This window comes from Cryptotermes secundus, unplaced genomic scaffold (assembly GCF_002891405.2).
Source record: "Cryptotermes secundus unplaced genomic scaffold, Csec_1.0 scaffold1, whole genome shotgun sequence".
Lineage (NCBI taxonomy): Eukaryota > Metazoa > Arthropoda > Insecta > Blattodea > Kalotermitidae > Cryptotermes > Cryptotermes secundus.
In genome coordinates, this window is record NW_019738952.1 from 182,872 (window position 1) to 199,356 (window position 16,485).

The following is a 16,485-nucleotide window of genomic DNA, read 5'->3' on the forward strand; positions in this document are numbered from 1 at the left end:
ATATCAAGTTGGTCAGCCGGTCACGGTAGCCGAGCGGTCTAAGGCATGCACTGTCTTCGCTCGCTCGGAAGCCGGGGTCGTGGGTTCGAATCAGACTCAGGGCATGGATGTTTGTGTGCGTTTTTCTGTGTTTGTCTACAGGTAGAGGCCTAGCGACGAGCTGATCACTCGCCCAAGGAGTCCTACTGAATGTGTAAGATCTAGTAAACCGAAGTGAAACGGAGAGTTTCATGGAGGTAGGCCTAGGCCCAAATTGGGGCTGTAGCGCCACAGAGAGAGAAAGAGGTTGGTCTAGAAGTAAACACTGAGAAAACTAAGTATATGTTGCTCTCTCGTCACCAAAATGCAGGGCAAAATCATGATATAAACATAGGAAACAGATGTTTTGAAAATGTGGCACAATTCAGATATTTTGGAACAACGATAACATATAGAAACCTGATTCGGGAGGAAATTAAGAGGAGACTGAACTCAGGTAATGCTTGCTACCATTCAGTCCAGAACCTTCACCCTCAACTATCATCTGGGGCTGGTACAATAGGCCAGAAGTGGCCGCAGTACAAGGGACTTAGTCCCACCCCACTAGCAATAAAAAAATACTTAGAAGTAAATATCACAGATCACTTCAAATCTCAAGCACCGCCATGTTCAGCGATCCACAGAGAGATAGAGACCCATCACACTAAGGCTGACCGTTTCTCTGTACGACAGTCGCTGGTTATGAATGTACGTGTTAATACCGTATGCTTTAAAGACATACAAGACCGCATTAATTTTGCGAAATAAAAAGATACAATTGTTTAATAAGCAGTCAAACAAAACAGGTGGCGTATAAATTTAAGAAATTATATATTCATAGTTCACTGTCGGCTCCTGTAGCTCTGAATTGGCATGTTTGAGAAGCACGTATGCATTCCATTACCATGCCAGTAATTATAGTAATTTCAGACTCATTTACATTAATCTCGTCATAACAATGCCTGCACCGACCTTCACGTCTCCTCAAGATACTATGTACGTATATAATGCCGACACCACGAACTTCATTTTGTCTTATTTCTAATATAGAGTCGGCCATGACGGGCGTATGATAGGTTCGAATCCGCTGTAGGAAGCAAATGCATGGTGCGCACACGGACAAACACATTCTGTGTGAAACAACAAACGAAATTAAATCACCAGGATCCCATATTATTTTTCTATCCCAGTAACATTACACAGTTACTAGAGGCGTGTGCATGTGTTAATTGGTAGTACGTTATCTAACGATCCTGTTTCGGCTGCAACTCTACTGAGTGATTTTCAAAGGCTATCAGCAATGCTGACCGCCTCTGTGGTCTAGTGGCCTGCCTACAGATCCAGAGGTCCCGGGTTCGAATCCCAGCGCTACATATTCTGAGAAGTAGTGGGTCTGGAACGGGGTCCACTCAGCCTCGTGATGATAACTGAGGACCTACTTCAGGGAAATAGCGGCTCCGGTCTAGGAAACCGAGATTAACGGCCGTGGGGATCCTTAATCTGACAAGTGATCAGACATAATTCCACAGGCAGAAATCATGGTCAAAATTGTTGCTGTTTCTGCTGTTAAATATGGAACTGAAATTAATTATAAATTCTGTGACTAACCTATAATGTGTACTGACTGTACTGAAGATCTGGCAGTGTTTCTGTATTCTAAATTTAATTTCCATAATCATGTCTGCTACAGCGTATATTTCCTCGGTGTATTAAGTTGTGGAGTCTAGTTTGCAGTGTAAGCTTCTCCTTCTCATCCCTTGAATGTCCATTTATATATATTTTACTCAAGTTGGATCTAATCTTGAATATGCCTGTGGTGTTTGGAATTCTAAAACATATACCAAAGCTAACAAATTGGAACATACCTAGTAGAAGTCTGACTTATTAATTGTGACTGCCTTCTTAAGAGAGTACAGTTTGGCTTAAATGTAAGTTTTGAAGACCCCTGTACATGTCGTTACTTTCAATTACTGTACTTAGAACTCGGGATACGAGAGGCACATTCCAACCTCTACTCATACTTTAAAGTCTCAATATCATGAAAGCATTTTTATTTCCATTTTTTTTTATTTTCAAGGACTGTATCCTGTTGCGTATATACAATGAACATATATAATTTTTAGCCTCAACACAACAATTCTTTATTATTTATTTATTTATTTTTTTCTATAGCAGTGCTGCATGCTATATAAATAAATAAATAAATAAATAATAAAGTATTATTGTGTTCATGGTAAAAATTATATATGTTCATCCTGAAAGCACTTATCAATGTACAGATTGTCCAAATTAATTTCAAATATTTCAAAGATCATATACTGGCAAATCTTTATAGAATTCCCAATAAGTGTCCATAATTCATAGCTGCCTACACTTCTTGAACTATACAGCTTTTCTCAAAAGGCTTCCTGGTCTAATGTCACATCGAAGCAGCCACATCCATCCCCAAAGCACGGTTAATTGCCTACTTCTGTTATATACAGGCCTAATATACAGAATAAACTACAGATTCAACAGACTCTTACAACTTCAGTAAAAGCAAGAAGAAACATTTCTACCCATAAGTAGGCCTGTTGTTGTTCTAACCCACCTTCACAAAGCTAATCCATGTGATGCTGTCTGTGACAAAAACATTTCTAACAAACTAAATTATAGTTAGTTAAAACACGTGGGATTAACAAACATCTCAATATTTGTGACATCTATACCAAACAGCAGGTAGCAGTTAGTATTACTGCGTTTCTGGACTTTTCCATCATGCAGTATTCTGAACAGAACACAATATTTTGGAAACTAAATCTGTTTCTGTCCTCAGCTGAAAAGATGGGGAAGCACCTACTCAGTTTGGTATGTCAGAAAAATAGTTGATATTTATGTACTAATGGTGACCAAAGTAATTTCAAAACTTTACATTACAACTGCCAACTGTATAAGATTATTTGTAAAGCAAAATGCAAAGTTTAACCTCAGAAAACTTTTATATATATTTCTCTGCAAACGAACTAAATGCCTTTTCAAAATACAATCAAAGGTGTAACATCTTTAGAACAAAATCAAAAACCTAACCTTGTGGACTTCTTGTGGGTCACATGCTAATGTGTACGTACTAAAAATTAAATCCGATCACTGGTCAAGTGACCGACATTAGTTTTTTTTCTAACAGGCTCAAAGGAGCAGGTGCCACCTCACATTTTTCAAACTATGGACAGAAACACATCCGGTTTCCAAAATGTTGCATTATGCTGTGCTCAGAATATTACATGACAAACTCCATAAATTTCATAACACTAAGTGTAATACATCAACATAGAACACTTTAGAATTTATTAGGATAGTAATGTTACATGAAAACTAGAATACAATTGCATAGAGGTAAAGAATAAGAAGTATATATCTAAAACAAAAGAGAAATAACTTACCGAAGGCTCATACAACTTCTGGAGTTCATCGTACAACCACATTTCCACTGCTAGCCTCTTGCGAATTAAACTCATCTGATGACTTCCATATTTTGCTGTCAGGAACTTCTCCCTTCTTTCTTTCACTTCACCCTTCTCGCTAAAGTTCACGTGCAAACCAGATTTTGCTGGGCTTCGTTCACTTCGAACATCTGTCATTATACCATTAGGAGCTCCTCCATTTGTGGACGGGTAGGTTGCAGACACGCCACACTCCATTGGATATGGCTGCTTGTTCTGAAATGAAGACAAACTTCTAAATGTCTACTTTAACTGCTCCAAGTCTCCTGCATGTTTGAGGAAGACTAGCACGATCTGCTGGTTGTGTCTCAGAACAGTCTTACTCATCATGAGGACAGTGAACTAGTTCTTATCTACATTGTTAAACTGCCTACATGAAGGGACAATTTGTTTGGAAGTGTAGTAAATACAGGAATGCTTCTCCAGCTAAAATTTTCTTTTAAGAAATAATGTCAGAGATAAGCATTAAACCTAAGTGCATCCTTGAAAATCCATGACCATATAAACATACATATTGGATTAACTAGTTATCCAGATAGAAACCTTGTCTTATGGAGACCCCCCCCCCCAGCCATTGAAAATCTTTACGTAGCTCGGTGAAATAATCCAGTCTGGTGTGGTCTGACAAGTACCAAACTTCACAGCCACAGTCAAATTTAACTGCCACCATCATGCCTCACATCTTACAAAATGTATCTACTTTTCTGTTCAAACTGTAAACAGATGTAGCCTCATGACTAACCGGCGGTATAGGGGGGGTTCTTGGGTCTTTGTTTATAAAATCGACTCTGGCCAATGTCTACAGATATACTTTATGTGAAACTTCATTTGAAAACATAGCAAATACCAAACGTAGATGTTTCATTTCGAGTCTGAATATGTACTTTGACATTCGAGAAAAATGTGTTTTTTCTTCTTTTAATTGCAGAAACGGCAAATGAGCATCTCAGAAAAGACACTCATCTTTTTATAAATAGCCCACGAGTAAAATACACGTACGAATCATCGTTTTATAAATCCCGGTTTACAGTTAGTTACGTATTCCTTTACCGATTCTCCGGGGTTTCCGGTTTTCGCATCCACCCCGGGATAATCGGGAGTCACAGTGGACTCATTTACTGCACTAACCGGAATTACAAATGCAAGAAAATCAAATCCTACTGGAATAATAAGCGATAATATTTCATTACAATAGGTCTCTCGAAACTTCAAAAACTGAATATCCGAAGCAGAGCAAGCGAATATATTAAATTATTGGAACAATTAAGGACTACTTTATTTCATTCATATCAGTGAAAAAGTTCTACTCCCATAGGAATATGTCACAGTCAATGGAAAGGAAACAACCATTCGATTATGTCAGAGAAAAATAAATTTGTGTGCAGATCATTTGCAACCGGTCTCTGTTAGGAACCTAAACATTTTTAGTACATTCATGCAAGTAACTGATTCTTTTGTCTTCTTCACAGTGTCCCAAAATTGAACTCTGATACCACAGGGAGTATGCACAACACTTTTTGTCACTATTATGCGGAATCAAAATTTAACTCTAGATTAGACAAAGCATGGGTTACTTACCGTTTCTGTTAAGTACTTTAACGTTAAAGACGCTTATTATACTCCGAATTTATAATCAGAATGGCAAATCTATCAGAGTTAATTAAGTATCACTTGCACATCACTATCATTAAGCAATTATGTCAAAAACCCACGGACCCCACACACAACCAACTAAAACCATCCAAACTCACCGAACAACTGAAAGTTTCAAACATTCACCACCATCATTGAGGGCGCTGCTGTTAGCAGTAGTTCCAACATCGGGTACAAGGTGTCGCACGTATAATGATAACTAACGCATCATACTCGAACGCCCGGGTAATTTTAAAAAAGCAAAGACAATTTTCCAGCAAATAATTTTTAAACACAACGGTAGCAGAACACAGCTGACATCTATGCTCATCATTGGTTGTTTGTTTGTGTTCATTTCGGATCTTCAAAACCTTCCTCCTACGAAAAATCGTAATATTTTCATTACAAAAATATACAATTTTGATATGTAAAACAACTTAGGATCATGACATAAAGATAGGAAACAGATGTTTTGAAAATGTGGCACAGTTAAGATATTCGGGAACAATGATAACAGATCGAAACCTCATTCAGGAGGAAATTAAGAGGCGATTGAACTCGGGTAATGCTTGCTACTATTCAGTCCAGAACCTTTTGTCTTCTCGTCTGTTGTCCAAAAACATAAAAATTAGAATATACAAAACTATAATTTTGCCTGTTGGTCTGTATGGGTGTGAAACTTGGTCTCTTACATTAAGGAAGGAACATAGACTGAGGGTGTTTGAGAATAGGGTGTTGAGGAGAATATTTGGACCGAAGAAAGATGAAGTCATAGGAGGTTGGAGAAAACTGCATAATGAGGAGCTTCATAAATTGTACTCTTCTCCAAGTATAATTAGAATGATCAAGTCAAGGAGGATGAGGTGGGCAGGCCATGTAGCACGAATGGGGGAGACGAGGAATGCGTATAGGATATTGGTGGGAAAGCCAGAAGGAAAGAGACCACAGGGAAGACCAAGGCGTAGGTGGGTGGACAATATTAGAATGGATCCCAGAGAGATAGGATGGGATGGTATGGATTGGATATATCTGGCTCAGGATACGGACCAGTGGAGGGCTCTTGTGAACACGGTGATGAACCTTCGGGTTCCATAAAACGCTGGGAAATTCTTGAGTAGCTGCAGAATTGGCGGCTCCTCAAGAAGGGCTCAGCTCCATGAGTAAGTAAGTAAAACAACTTAGGAGCTTTTGTGCCGTCCATGAGCAACGTCGTTCACTATTCTTTCTTCATATTCCTTCATTTGACACTACATGTTTCGGCCTAACTGGCCATCTTCAGGTGTACAGGTTGTTATGGTTAAGGGTTCTGCTGCTCACTGCAATAGGGTTTTCTTTTCTCCTATTGTACGTAGTTGCCTCTGGTTATTACGGTTATGTGGGGGAGTTCTGTTGTGTGTTGTGTGAAAACACAATAGAACTCCTGCCGCAGTAAGAACGTTCAAGGCAGCCACAATCAACAAACCAGAATAGTGATTTTCGGTTCCGAGTCCCACCGGACTCAAAGTCGTATTTTACTCTCTGACGGATCTGGGAGCCTTCAGACCCATGACATCTCTAGGTATCTTCGACAGAACGAAGATATTTCTAGGGACCCGAGTCGCCTACTATAAATTCGTCCGGTATCTGGTGTAATATTCCTCCAAGATTTTCTTATGGCCTTCACTCCGCTTCGCAACTCGGTCGGCTTGCCTATAGCAAGAAAATACATTTTTCGACTGATTTTCAGTTTGTTGAATCACCTGCTGGTATTCTTGCACCTAGGTCACCCTCCACATTTCGAGAATCTCCTTGACAGTTCCCAATATACGAGTATACACAGTCTTCCATCTCTACTAAACTGAACTAACTTGGTTATCCAGTTGGTCCTTGTTGTAAAACTGTGGTAAAGAACGTTTAGGAAACACCGCTTCCAGGGATCTTCTGTATTTGCGTGTGTATTCGTTGCCGCGGAAAAGTGTTTACTGAGCTATTGTCTAGAAATGCACGTCTCTTCTGGCTCCACTATTCCGGCTTTCAAGTGTCACGTCAAAATATAAGTGTACATTTAGTAAAATACTTTCGCATTATTATGCAGTCGCATTATGCTCTGAGTGATTTCAAATGCAAGAAATAGGAGGAAACTTCGAAAGAAACAATTCACATCTCTGGTTAGAGTTTCGACAGTTAAAACCTTCGCTTATTCGCATTTTGGGCCACGTTTCAACAGACACGTGTAAGAATTTCCGAAGTGATGCTGCAGATGTTATTTTCACTATTCACTTCGGGTCGCTGTATGCTTCTCACATTCTTTCGTCACACGAGTTCTTCAAGAAACCCCAACAAATTGATTTCAGGGGGTATTATATCCGGGGATCGAGGCGGAGACAATAACTTCATTATTATTATGTCTCCGAAGAATTCCTTCAGAATATCCATTGTTGCTGTAGCCTTAAGACATGTAGCGCCATCCTACTAAACCAGACACTTTCCTGAAGTTCAAATAAGGTACAGACATGCATAATTACTGAGTGATATGCTTCAGTGACATTAAAATAAAATGCAGAATGTAATGTTTTTCTATTAACAGGAGGTTCGAGAAAACTGTGCAATGAGGAGTTTCATAACTTGTACTCTTCTCCTAGTAAAATTAGAATGATCAAGTCAAGGAGGATAAGGTGGGCAGGGCATGTAGCACGAATGGGGGACAAGAGGAATGCATATAGGATATTGATAGGAAAGCCAGAAGGAAAGAGATCGCTGGGAAGATCAAGGCGTAGGTGGGTGTGGACAATATTAAAATGAATCTAAGAGAGACAGGAGGGTGTGGTATGGATTGGATTGTTCTGGCTCAGGATAGGGATCAGTAGAGGGCTCTTGTGAACACGGTAATGAACCTTCGGGTTCCATAAAATGCTGGAAATTCTTAAGTAGCTGCAGAATTTTCGGCTACTCAAGAAGGTCTCAGCTCCATGAGTAAGTAACTAAGTAAATGTTTTCTATCAAACGGATCGTCCGGTGTCCGGTTGCGTGACGAGACGAGTATGGAAACCCGTGAATTGCTGCCAGCCAATATACGAGTATACACAGCCCGCCCCTAAACATATTTCTTCGACTCTTTCTAAGAAAAAACACAGGACACCTAGCGATTCTCATAAGTACGTTTTAAGTACCGCGAAAATTAGTGTGTAAAGAATGAGAGGATATCAATGAGTAAATTCTTGATTTATTTAGGTTGCCTAGTCTACTCAGTCTCTAACAGAAATGAGTACCCGGAATCTTGCTGGAGGTAAAGGGCGGCCGGCGCGTAAGGCTGACAACCTCACCGGCATCTGTAAGCCGACTATCTAGAAAATGTGAGAGCCTCGACGTCTCACAAGCATATGGGCCTCCAGTGCCTAGTTCAAGGATGGCTTTACCTTTTTATATTATATAATATTATGTCCAGCCGACCGCAGTGGCCGCGCGGTCTAAGGCAAGAAATGTATCACTGGGAAGGTGAGTTCGTATCCCACTTGAGGGGTTTATTCTGTTTATGTTCTGTGTAGGTAGCCGCAATTTTAAGATTCCTAAGCAGCCATGGAGAAAAGGAGTTGCAATCCATTTCAGAAGTGATTCTGCTATATGGTCACACCTGGATGCGCGGATGTTTCGATTTGCGCGCCATTTGCAATGGCGACGCCACGTGGCATGGAGTGACGCGGCGACTCTCTCCAGTTGGAATCATTGATCGTCTCTGCCATATTTATTTTCACAGCTGATAATCAACCGAAGTGCGTCCTTTAACGTTACTATCATGGAATTATAGATTAAAAGCTCATTGTTTACATCGAATTTGTTAGTAAAATGGGTGGTGAAGTACGACATGTTATGAAGTTAGTCTTTTGTATATATATTTTTATCAGCAGTGGTATAATAGCAGAAAATGGAGGGGCAAATATCGCCAATTCCAAAGAGCAGATCAAAACGATATCCAAACGTTATGACCTAGATATGCAAACTTGTGTTGATAATTTTGATATACATAAGGACAAAATAATTCGGACACAAGACTCCAGAGCAATGGGAGCTAAATATATAAATGAAATAGATTTGAGTTCGAGAGAAGAGTGTTTAAGATTATGCTGTGAAACAAGTACGTGTGATGTATTCGTGTTTGAAGAGAAAGTAAGTAGAGAATGTTTTATTTAAAGATTATATATCTCATAAAAACTCAGTTAATTTTCAAACTATTTACACTTCGAACATTACACAATTTCGGAATTGTATTTCAGAGTCCTGGAAGCTGTTATTTATTTCACTGTGGTTCGCCAGATGATTTCAAATGCAAGTTCACCAAACATCACAACTATACCAGTGCTGTCCTTGCTATAAACAGGCATATGACAGAACTGGAGAACCAGATTAAGTTAACCAAACACGAGCAAGAGTTAACGAGACTCAGGTGAGAATTATGTATTAATTCTGCGTTATTCACATAACGTAGCGTGGCTTCTACCTAGCATCTGCATAAAATCCCTGAGGGATGCATTGATAATTTGTCCACAGACCTGGGTTTCAGTTTTATTACGGTCATATGCCATTAATTAAAAATTTTATGAATGTTTTTTAGATCAAAAAGGCATGCAAGCTTTTAACATGACTTGAGTAATTAAATGAATACTAACTTCTGAAGAAGTATTCTGTTTCATGGACTAATTAGTTAGTGCTTTTTAAAATGATTCGGGATATTAAAAATAAGGCTGTGTCATATACACTTTTGCCTAATTATCTGCGTAATATTTCCATTATAATGTTCGTAATCTATTCTACCTTTACATTCTATCTCCTATCTGCATAAGAATTAAGAATGATAGTCATTACATAATGACTTCCAGCCTGATAAAACAGGCCTATATCAGTTTAAGGTCTTTCATTCTGGTCCGTCACACTAACCAATTAAAAACTTAAAAAAGTGTCACATTTGACGGAAGGAACTTGATTGTTAATAGGCCTATATCAATTATTAGCTTGTCGATGTTTGTTTAAGCTGCTTAGGCTAATTATTTCTGTATTTCACAAAGAATTGAAACTTAGGATTAACATGCAGTGGACTTTTCGCTTTTAAGGTACTACGCAACATTTTTTTCTGGAAGTACCTAGTAAAACAATTTGAAGCTATCGCAAAAGTCATAAATTTAATAGACAGCCGATCGATATGAGACAGAAATGATAACTACTGGTAACTGAATAGCAAACCAATTACGTTCTCCGATAGCTTAACCCGATGGTTCAGTACTGCTAGTACCAAATTCAGTCTTTGAATAATATCCACAGATAACTCCATCTATTTCTCAGCCACATGAACTAGCTCTCTTTTATCCAAATCAAATTTACAACACTCGAAATGTCAGTTATCGTATCCTGTAAACGTACTTATTCCTGATTTTACACAATTCCAAGGTTACGTTAAAACGTTTCGGGACATATTTCATTTACGGCAAGAGATGGTTATGACCAGCATGAAAACAGTAATAGTCCATCTTTTTGGCTTGCTACCTAATGTCCAGGATGCCAATGAGATACGGAAGGGGTTTTTTTTTTCTTAAAGCGGCCTCTATTCATCTGTTGACTCCTGCGCTGGTAATAGTGACGCATTCCTACCGACAAAGTTTTGGTCCACACATTCAATAAAGACACGCTCTTCTGCCTCTCAAGTAATAATACGTACACAGACATTAAATAATGTAAATGCACTGCGCATGTGTAATCTAAATTTCTTAACAAATAAAAATTAAAAAAAAAATAGTTTGAGCTGAATTTATTTTTGTTTCACTAATTTGTGTTTGAAAACTAATACTTGCCCAAAATTTCGGTAAGGACGAATTTATGGTAAGTCATTGTGAATTTTATGGCTATATTCTATAATATCCGTAAGGGCGAAATTCCGTAAACCGAACGAGAGTAGCGCGAGAGAGCAACGCAATTACAGCCTTATAGCCACTAAGAAAGAGAACCCGTTTAAGAGCGTAATAGAGCCGACTGGCGTAGCGGTAAAGCCTTTGATTTTTTTTGGAGGATACTCGGTTCGGATCTCGGCCAGGACACCTGCTATTTTGTCTAAGACTTTTTTTCTCAGTCTGGCTGTCGTCAACCCATCCAGACAGGTGGCACTATACGTAAAGTTATCCCTGTTAATAGGCGTCGAGGCTCCCACATTTTCTAGACAATCGGCTCATAGATGGCGATGAGGTTGTCTGCCTTACGCGCCGGCCGCCCTTTGCTCTCTGGAAAATTCCTAGTACTCATTTCTGTTAGAGGCTGAGTTACTTAGGATACGGACTGGACAGCCGGGAAATAGGGGTTCGATTCCCGGCAAGGTAAGAGATTTTTCACTTATCCAGTGCCCAGCCCGCCTCTAGGTCCAATCCAGCGTTTTATTCGACGGGCACGAAGGGCGATATCCCCAAGGGTAAAGCAGCCAAGGCGCAAAACTGACCACTCACCTCCAACTAGCGCAGAGGTTAAGAATGAATGGAGCTATACCGTTACTCCCCATACGTCTTCATGGCGTGGTGCTTAATTAATTAAGCATAAAGACAATTTCAGGTTTAACTTTTTACCGTCTGCTAGAAAACAGAATAATTTATATGTCCGAATATAAGATTTTTGGAAACCCTTGTGTCTTATTCTCTTAAGGGGAAAAGTCATATTTCGGAGCGTTGCCTTTTCAAGCGGATACGTTTTGTAGCGTCCAATAAATCTAATTATGAGTCTGTTCACTAACACGTGACAGTATTAAAGGGTGTGACCACTATATAAGCCTGCGTTTCTCTTATTTTTCAAAGGCAACCCGAATCCGCGGCTGAGCCGAGTACGGTGCAGCCATTTGCAGGGACAACTGCAGTGCCTCCTAAACCTCCACCGAAGGAAACTGTCCAACTCGTTCCTGCAGCCAGCAACGCAACGACAGGTAAGTTTCGCTTCAATTGACCTGCATGTCACACGCCGCAAGGCGTAAGACAAACATTTCGTAGCAAGTCCCAAACAGCAGACTCATTACATCCACGAGACTTGAGGATATTACATATTTTATATGTGCAAAATGTTAAGATACTTCTTAGGCACGAAGTTCGAATTCTGACCGTGAAAGATGAGGCAGTACTTCAGAGACGACGTTATGTTATCATCTCGAAGTCGAATGGTCGAAGTTCTGTCAAGGAGGAGGAGGAAGAAATTCCTCCAACACGTCTGTATTTTTTATCATTTCGAATTCGAAGTTCGGCCATAAAGAACTGGGCACCAACTTCCTCCGATACAAGACTAGCCTTAGAGATATATCTGTGCTGTAGTTTTCAATGTCGGTTCGGTTTTAGAAGACAGCTTACTGTCTTGAGCCGATCACGGTGGCCGCGCGGTCTAAGGCATGAACCGTCTTCGCCAGATAGAACACTGGGGTCTTGGATTCGAATCCAACTCGAGGCATGGATGTCTGTCTGCGTCTATTCTGTGTCTGTGTTTTCCTGTGTATGTAGCGACCTTGCGTCGGGCTGATCCGCCATCCAAGGAGGCCTACCGACCGTCTGAACTTAGAAAAACTGAAGCGAAACGAAGAGTTTCACGGATGTCCTATGTTCCCAGTGGGAGCAACAGGAGATAGATAACTTACAGATCTTCCCTGTTTTGGAAGCTAATGTCAGTCGTGTCACGTACCAACTGATTCCAAGGTATAGGCCTGTGAATTCTGTTGCATAGGAAATTCGACAAGAAGTCTGACTGTTATTATTATGTGAAATTTATTCCCTTACTATTAACTGAGTGGCTAATCAACCAACTAATTAATTACCCCATGAACCAGACACCTAACTCAGTTACTATGGACTTGCCTGTCAAACTGACTAATTATTACACATAGTACTATTAATCCAGATCTATAAATCTCCCATATTCTGGAATAGAACATGCGGTTTCGGTGCTGGATCCTCTCCCGTCCTCAGATTAGGGGTAACCACTTAATTGAGCCCGCCTAAGAGAGCTAATTCCTATTAACTCCACTCTCTAACCATTGAAATTCGTTCTCCAGCGAAAGCGAAAATGTTCCTTTTAGCCACCACATCCAGACCGCCTCTGGGGCCCACACAGCTTCCTATCCAATAAATACCGGAGTCTCTGTGATAATACAGCCGAAGCTTGAAGCTGATCACCATCATCGAAAATGAACACTTCAAATGTGTGGAGGATTACCTCCACTCCCCATGTGTGCCTTAATGTCATTATTCTTGGACACAGAATTAACTTTGCCTTGGGCTTACTCAATTCTTGTAAAGTCTTTTCAGGTAGCTTTTCTTAGCTGTGATTTATTTCTTTCTTATCAGAATGCACTAAGAAAGTCGGATCAAGCTGCAACCCTTCATAATTAAGATCGCGAGGTGACACGTTCGAATTTCGGTGTGGACACACCGACTATCCTGACCGAGACTTTTCATAATTTTCTTCGGTCTTTCAAAGCAACTTTCGGGATAGTACCTGAGATTAGGGCACGCCTTCTTCCATCTGCATCTACTTCAGTGTTTCATTTACTGATATCGGATCATCACAGAATATTATGCTGCTTGAGCTACTGACAGTGTCGTTAAATGAACAACAAATATTCAAATAACTTATCGCAATATTGTCCAAACGCTCTCCAAGTTTCGGAAGTCATGATATATTACGAGAGCCTGAATTTAAATAACTGCATCTTACGAAATTCTGCGCGATAACATGGCCGAATAAGGTTCCGTTGTAAAATGCTGAATTAATTGCTTGACCCTCGTCTAGAATCTGTATGTAATCTGCCTAGAAAGAACTTCATAATTGTATTATGAAGCCTCTTATGTGTAATCAAATCAGAATCAAAATAAAAGGCACAAGAAGCTGTCGGTTGCAGGTAGAAAAAGGTTAAAAAGAAATAGCAGGCGCACCCGGAGGGAAGGGAGTCCCGTTACGTGCAACGTCTCAGCTGGACCAGCTCTCCAGAGAAGAAAGGAACCTGCGTTTCAGCACGATATAACGGCAGAAAGAGAAGATCCCAGCTAACAGTTATGCGCACGTACAGCTTCCGTAGCAACCGTTAGCCGTCTGCGATCTACTGCGGCGTCTTGTCACCACTTCGACAATTCCGTAGCAATAGTTAGCCGCCTGCGATCTACTGAGGCGTCTTGTCACCACTTCGACAATTCCGTAGCAACCTTTAGCCGTCTGCGATCTACTTAGGCGTCTTGTCACCACTTCAACAATTCCGTAGCAACCGTTAGCCGTCTGCGATCTACTGCAGCGTCTTGTCACCACTTCGACAATTCCGTAGCAACCTTTAGCCGTCTGCGATCTACTTAGGCGTCTTGTCACCACTTCAACAATTCCGTAGCAACCGTTAGCCGTCTGCGATCTACTGCAGCGTCTTGTCACCACTTCGACAATTCCGTAGCAACCTTTAGCCGTCTGCGATCTACTTAGGCGTCTTGTCACCACTTCAACAATTCCGTAGCAACCGTTAGCCGTCTGCGATCTACTGCAGCGTCTTGTCACCACTTCGACAATTCCGTAGCAACCTTTAGCCGTCTGCGATCTACTTAGGCGTCTTGTCACCACTTCAACAATTCCGTAGCAACCGTTAGCCGTCTGCGATCTACTGCGGCGTCTTGTCACCACTTCAACAATTCATTCATTTTCTATTCTTTCCCACGGTTCCTTTAATCATGCTGCTGATGTAGTGAGTAAAGTAAAGCTATCCCTCTAACAGGCCGTGGGGGCCAATAGGGTTGTGAGACGTTGAGGGTCTCAAATTATCTAGACCAGCCGTGTCAAACATGCGGCCCCCATAGCCACAAAATGCGGCACCTCAACTTTTAGAACTAACTGATATTAAAATCAATATTAAAATTTTTGTAGAAGTATTTTTTGTAAAGACAATTTTCCAACAGACCAGAAGACAAGAAGTCTCACGCAGACATAAACTAGCAGGCTGCAGGAAATTCAATGTTTTGCTATTTCTAACATAATTTCTTGTGTAGTCTCTTTTTTTACATATTGAAAAGCTGTTTGATACTTGTAAAAAATGGCATTCTCTTGCTTTTTAAAACTGTAAGATATGTGACTTTAGGTAAATATATTGAAATTATTCCTAAATAATAAATATAATTACATTTCCTTGTATCAAAATCTAATGTATATTTCCATTTTGAAGTGCGGCCCGGGACTATTATTTATAGGGCTGAGGTGGCCCTCTGTACAAGTTGAGTTTGAAATGCCTGATCTAGACAATCGTCTCAAAGGTGGCGGTAAGGATGTCAGCCTTACGCGCCGGCTGATGTAATGAAGCTTGCGTAAATTGGAGCTTCAATTAGAGGGGAACTTGTAGTTTACAAACCATTTCTCCCAGTGAAACCTTGCTCGTTCTAATACACAGAGTGTAATCCTTCTGCAGCTGATGTCTGCTCACCTATACACGAAATTCTCCGCCTCTAATGGAACCAGGATATTTACTACAGTAATAACAAGAGACCGGTAAATGTGCGATATCCTGAGCCGGTTAAATGTAACCAATGTTCGCTCATCCCATTTTTTAAGATACATTTTAATATTATCCCCTATCTACTCTTGTCTACGAAGCAGTTTCCCGACTGCAGTTTTACACCCAGTCCTGCATAACGTTTGATCTACGGTTTCAAATTTGGCAGGTGGATGCAACAACGTAACCTAACCTATCTACGAAAATGTATGGAAGAGTTCTCAACAATATTTCTGGTCTGTAAAGTTGTGTGAGGTGGCAACCATGGATATTTTCCAGGATTGGGGGCAGCCAGAAAATATGCATACAAACTTATATTCAAGCCAGTAATGACCTCGTACTACCGGTGTTTGGCATATTTCCGTATTTTCCTCAACTCCGTGTTTTTAAAGAATTGGGGGGGGGGCACATGCCTAGTTTGTTCCCCCTTCTGCCGGCGTCCATGTTGGCAATATTAATACCGAGATTTAAGGTTTCAATGGCGGTGGAGATTTAGATTTTGAAAATGCGTCTGTTTGGGGGGGGGACGTTTCGGGAAATCGTGTGCAGGAACCTCCGAAAAGCCACTGGCTACCCACAATACAGCGGAATCAACAGAAAAATCCACAGTCAAACTCTGAATGTTGTAAGCACGTATTAACATGCTTTGCTTCTACTACTGCGGTTGCGTGCAGACAGTTTCACGACATGCCCCACCTATTTCGCAGTACGTATGTTACGAAACGCGAAATATATTGACATAAATCTAAATACCCAAAGCGAGCTGATTTAGTGTCAATCTTACTGAAGTTTTTCAGTTTTACGGTTCATAATTTATATAAAACAACAAATAATTAAAGCTCTATTTCGAAT

The 16,485-nt window shown here is 40.3% G+C and overlaps 2 protein-coding genes across 5 annotated transcripts in view; one reads left to right on the top strand and one right to left on the bottom strand.

Annotated features, from left to right (window-relative positions):
- Positions 1-16,485, bottom strand: part of LOC111871349 (protein phosphatase 1 regulatory subunit 14C) — a 217,262-nt gene that overhangs the window by 154,376 nt on the left and 46,401 nt on the right. Inside the window, exon 2 of the mRNA XM_023864385.2 lies at positions 3,438-3,713. Coding sequence (XP_023720153.1) covers positions 3,438-3,713 — 276 coding nt within the window. The remainder of the gene's footprint in view (positions 1-3,437; positions 3,714-16,485) is intronic.
- Positions 8,839-16,485, top strand: part of LOC111871348 — a 92,237-nt gene continuing 84,590 nt past the window's right edge. For all 4 annotated transcript variants that reach the window (XM_023864380.2, XM_023864384.2, XM_023864381.2 and 1 more), the window contains exons 1-3: positions 8,839-9,272; positions 9,380-9,549; positions 11,933-12,057. In XM_023864380.2, the coding sequence (XP_023720148.1) occupies positions 8,952-9,272; positions 9,380-9,549; positions 11,933-12,057 (616 nt within the window). In that variant the 5' untranslated portion in view covers positions 8,839-8,951. The remainder of the gene's footprint in view (positions 9,273-9,379; positions 9,550-11,932; positions 12,058-16,485) is intronic.